This window comes from Montipora capricornis, chromosome 14 (assembly GCF_036669925.1).
Source record: "Montipora capricornis isolate CH-2021 chromosome 14, ASM3666992v2, whole genome shotgun sequence".
Lineage (NCBI taxonomy): Eukaryota > Metazoa > Cnidaria > Anthozoa > Scleractinia > Acroporidae > Montipora > Montipora capricornis.
Window position 1 is genome coordinate 18,056,128 of NC_090896.1, and position 5,000 is coordinate 18,061,127.

Below are 5,000 nucleotides of genomic sequence, written 5' to 3' on the forward strand. Positions count from 1 at the left end.
CAAGCTTGTCAATGAGCTATGCATTTATTTCATTCGTAGAGTCCTTTCATGGGAACAGGTGAGTCATAGGTCATAGGTTCGAATCTTGTTGAAGCCACCTGGATTTTTCAGGTGTCTATAAGTGACAATTACTTTAAATGTCCAGATAAGTGCAGGGATCACTTCTCCCTTTCAAACTCGATTGTTTCTACAACAAAACGTCACTATAACTGCCCGGTCAGTCTTTGCTGTCGATCATTGAAAGAAAACGTTTCACAGTAGTTTTATCTTGAGTGAAAAGCGCGGCTGGAGATGAACTTCTTCAGTTAATTCAACTACCCAAAATGAGAATAGCATGACTAACATGGGAAAAAAAATATGCTACACTCTTTTCGTTTTTATAAGAAGGTTTTATTTTTAGGTTAAGGCTGAACGTTCTTATGCTTTTGCGATTTGAGCCTGAAAACGTTTTTAAACATATTTCTTAAAGATGTGTGGTATAAGTGCGACTACAGACTGAGTTTCTCTTCAGTGTATCATGCAACAAATTCCTAAGTTTTTGAGTTGATTGTCCTTTTTGACTACAGTTAGACCATGGTTAAGAAAATATGGTAACCCATCTGTGCGTGAAAGTTTGGTTTTGATCACCGTACGACCGTACGATCGTACGAACGTGCACCCCTCCATGTATGGCAGTATCACGTGAGCATATTGCGGGCTCAAGTTTAATCATCGAGGCGGCCATACTCCAGCAAATTTACAGCGTACATTTTTGATATTAAACATCCATGATATGGTCAATTGACACCTGTCAAAACAAGGTCTCCGCTGACCAATATCACGTGACCATATCGCAGGCTCAAGTTTAGAGCTCATCGAGGTCAGCTTTTTTTTTTTTTAAGTTGACCGCTGACCAGGTAGTGGATTGGATCGCAGGCTTAAGCCAAGTTAACTTATTGTAAGAATAAATAACCCAGGAGCTCCGTTTTTAGGCTTGGCTAAATCTATACATTACCATTTACAAAAACAAAACCATAAAAACAAATGAGCTAAATAATGATGGTGTTAACGGAATCTCAGACTGGGTATGTTTTTAAAATTATGGTTAATCTCAGCCTGATCGTTCTGTTAAAAAAAGGCTCATAACAAAAAGAGTGTATATCAAAAAAAGTCACCACCAACGTTTACAGGCCTGGTTACTAAGCTCAGAATTACATACTGTTTTCTTGTCCCGCACAGAGCCTTCTTGTCAGGCTATCTCCTACGCAGCCGAAATTGTCATACCCTCCTTAGCTATAGTGGCACGTTTGGATCAAATGGGATTCCACGTTGTCACTTCCACTTTGTCGCTTCCAAGTTGTCAGGTTAAACCTAAAAAGGGGGTGGGGGACTGTCTTGTCGGACTCTCATTGAGAACAGTGCTATATCTTTTTAGGGGTACAATCACAGTTTTATATCCTTTTGATATTTCCCCCATCTTCAGAGTTTTCGCTTCCACGTTGTCGCTTCCAAGTCGTCGCTTCCGAGGGAGGAGTAGGAGGAGGAGGAGAAGGAGGAGGATAGCGTACATTACCTTAGAATAGCTATAGAAATGAGATTCAACTTCCTAAATTGCCCCCTCCCCCTACTGTATACGTCAACGCGACAACTTGGAAGCGACAACTTGGTAGCGACTACGCGTGACGCTTCCCTTTGTGAATGGTAACCATGGTGAATGTCGCAAATATTGGTCCAAATGATTTGATCGATTTTTAGTACAATCTTTAGTTTATAATTTGATTTTCTTTGTTTCAGAATGCAGTGGTCGTGCTGTGGACGTTAGGTAATGCTTGTGGAAAATAGTACCGAGAAGTTGGTTTTAAAGCTTGCCACAGTTTGTTTTGGAACCACAAGGTTCCCTAGTGTCACGCGGTGATTTCTCGGGTACTTGTTTCGTGCTCCAGAGAAAGGTGACGGCCAAAGCGAAAAAGAGCTGCTCCAAGTAGTATTTCGTTTACCATTTTTAAAAACAAAGATGGTCATAGACAAAACATTGCAAATATCTGCAATTTAAGAGAGCTTGAAATGGTTTAAGGAACAATAGCGCTTTGTGGCTCAGAAACGCGTTCACACTGGTTCTCCTTGTGTCGTTATGAATACTAGCATTGCAGACTTTTGACATGGTCTAATTTTTACTCTCGATTTTGTTTGCAGCATCTGGTATAACAGGAGCGGCAATCACTCTTAGTCTTATTTTGATGGTAAGCATAACAAAAGCTTGGCCTTGTTAAAGTTGTCTCGTACCAATCTGGTCCCTAGTGCCTGTCCCTAGTCCCCTCCCCCTCCCTCTTGAGTAAGGAGACAAGAGCTGACCGGCTGTTGTCATGCCAGGTTTATGGGTAATTTGTCTCATTGCACCTCTAAAAAAACAAGGAGACTATGAAATTCTAATTTCAGTTGACTTTTTCCTGCCGTAGCAGCCTTGTAATTAAGGTTCGCACCCTTCCGTCCTAATTCCTCGTCCTCAAAAGCACTTACCTGGTTATTAAAAAGCAATGATGTGATTAGTTTAAAAGGCCTTTAAATATCAGCGGAGATGAGACAAGATGTGCGTGACAAGTTATATTCACTTGAGTTATTGTCGGGGAGCAGGGATGGCACAGTGATGACATCACTTGCCTCCCACCAAAGTGGCCCCGTTTCGATTCCCAGACTCGGCGTCGTATATGGGTTGAGTTTGTTGGCTCTCTGCTCTGCCCCGAGAGGTTTTTCTCCTGGTAGTCCGGATTTCCTCTCTCCTCAAAAATAAATGTTGGTTAATTGAATGGATTTCTTTGTAGAGTCCTCAATTATTGCCCCAGGACTATATAAGACCTGACTCAGAAATAACGTTCATTATTGTTATTATTATTATTATTGTTATTATTATTATTATAAAAAATTGTGCTAGCTCTTTTGTGCTTCATAATAGTCTCTTTTTTAATCGAAATAAATTGTAAATAGGTTTTAATAGTTCTTTTTTCTACTTCTAACTTATAAATAGCAATTTGCTTGGAATATGTTAATAAAGGGATTGTTAATTATTATTATTATTGTTATTATCATTATTGTTATTATTATTATTTATATTATTATTATTATTATTATATGCTCAACAAAATATCGCGTTTCTGATTGGTCAATGACGAATGCATAAATTTTCTATAGATTGCAAAAGAGGTTATAGAGGGCAATACGGAAGTTGCTATGGAAACAAAGTGATGGAGTGTCAGATTTTGTTGAGTTTATAATAAGCCAAAAATCGTATGAACGTGAGTGCATTTCTTGATTTATGGGCACGAGTGATGTTTTGAAAGTTCTCAAAATTGAGAAATGAGCCGTATTTATTATGTACGAGCTAACATTAACTGGTTGTTCTTTTAATTCGTTAGCTTTCTTCCTCCACGGAGCTTATAAGGTACGTCACTTATTACCCTAAAGCTTTCTCTGCTTTTCAGAAATGACTTTTTATATCGTCTGATTGTCACCGGACTGTTGGGTGCAACAGAACCAGATCTGACCCTAAAACTTCCACTTTCGAGCAATAAAGTGTTAACAGTTATTGCTTGTAAGAAGCAGGTGGAGTTATGTTTCACGAAACTTTCCCCAACTGGTGCGAACCACCGCGAACTCACACTTACCCCTTGTGCTTGCCTGCTAGTTAAGCCTTTTTCTGTTGGAAAGCATTGTCCGCCATTTGAACGCCCAAAGTCACGCTGGCTTTGACCGAAGTTTGTCTGAGACTTAGATCATTCCCCTGAAGGTCTTGTCCCCTTGACCCATAGAGTCCACTTCTCCTACTACTGGTTTTGTGAGAGAATAACTACTGACAATTCTGTAGACAAATTCACACAGTCGGTTTAAGGCCCGTTTAAACGGTCTCGACATTTGACCAACATTCGTTCAACAAAACTGGAACGGATGGTGGGCAAATGTTGGACGCAAAAAACAAAGTTGTGCGGAGGCCGTTCAAACGGTTCCAACATTGCGCCAACAAAAAAAAACCCAATACGTTCGCGAAATTTGATTGCGAGGAACTAAGAACTAGAAACCAGTCTCTCTTGTCCAGAAAAAACTACGCCATATTTTCCCGCCATATTGACTTTTTGGTCTGATGTGAGCATGCGTGTGTTCTACAATTGCTGAACAGAATGTTAAAATGGCTTCAACGCCATTCAACTTTTGCGAGAACAAAGGAAAAGTTGAATCGATATTGAATGAAAGTTTAAACCGTTTAAACTTGATTCAACGCGCTTTCACAAGCTTTCAACATTTTTTACGCTTTCAACAATGTTGGAAGACCTGTTCGAAGTTCCAACGCACCTAACATTTGCCGTGGTTCAATTGTTGGTTTTCACCCACGTGATCAACAGCCATGTTTTTCAACGAAAACAAAAGAAATCGTTTGCATAATAGTAGAGTTCAATTCCCGGAGTATTGGGTGGGGACACAAATATCGCCGCCGTTTCTTTGTTTTTGGGCACAAACATGGTGGCCGTGACGTCATGTGAAAACCGAGAATAAAGTGTTGAATGCTTGTTGAAGCAAATGTTTCAACCGTTTAAACGGGCATTTACAATGAGCGAAAATCCAAATGAAAATATCTTGCTTCTTACGATAAGAAGGGGACAAGGTCTTTCTCTTCCATATTTTGGTACCAACACAAAACGCTGAGAAGGAATATGCAAATGACTGTTTCAGATTCCAGACTTTTTTTTAACATTAATATTCTGGTGGTAATGGTTTATAAATTATACCAGCGTTGACGTTTTTCGCCTGGGCTCGAATAATCTCACTAAACCATCTCCATAACTTGAACATAAAAGTTTATACACACATTCCAAAATCTCCCCCTGGTGTGACAGAGCAATTTTTGTAAACAAAATTGTGGGTTAATGAAAGAAATTCCAGACTCACTAATACAGATTCTCCATTGGAAACTCTGAAAACAAATCCGAGATTAAGATGGGATTTGAACCCACGACCCTCCGTGATCAAGTCGG

General features: G+C 39.6%; 1 protein-coding gene across 1 annotated transcript in view; it reads left to right on the forward strand.

The window, feature by feature from the left end:
• Window positions 1–5,000, forward strand: part of LOC138032991 (cytochrome b-245 heavy chain-like) — a 43,896-nt gene that overhangs the window by 13,723 nt on the left and 25,173 nt on the right. The window contains exons 7-9 of the mRNA XM_068880717.1: window positions 1,774–1,801; window positions 2,173–2,219; window positions 3,390–3,415. Coding sequence (XP_068736818.1) covers window positions 1,774–1,801; window positions 2,173–2,219; window positions 3,390–3,415 — 101 coding nt within the window. The remainder of the gene's footprint in view (window positions 1–1,773; window positions 1,802–2,172; window positions 2,220–3,389; window positions 3,416–5,000) is intronic.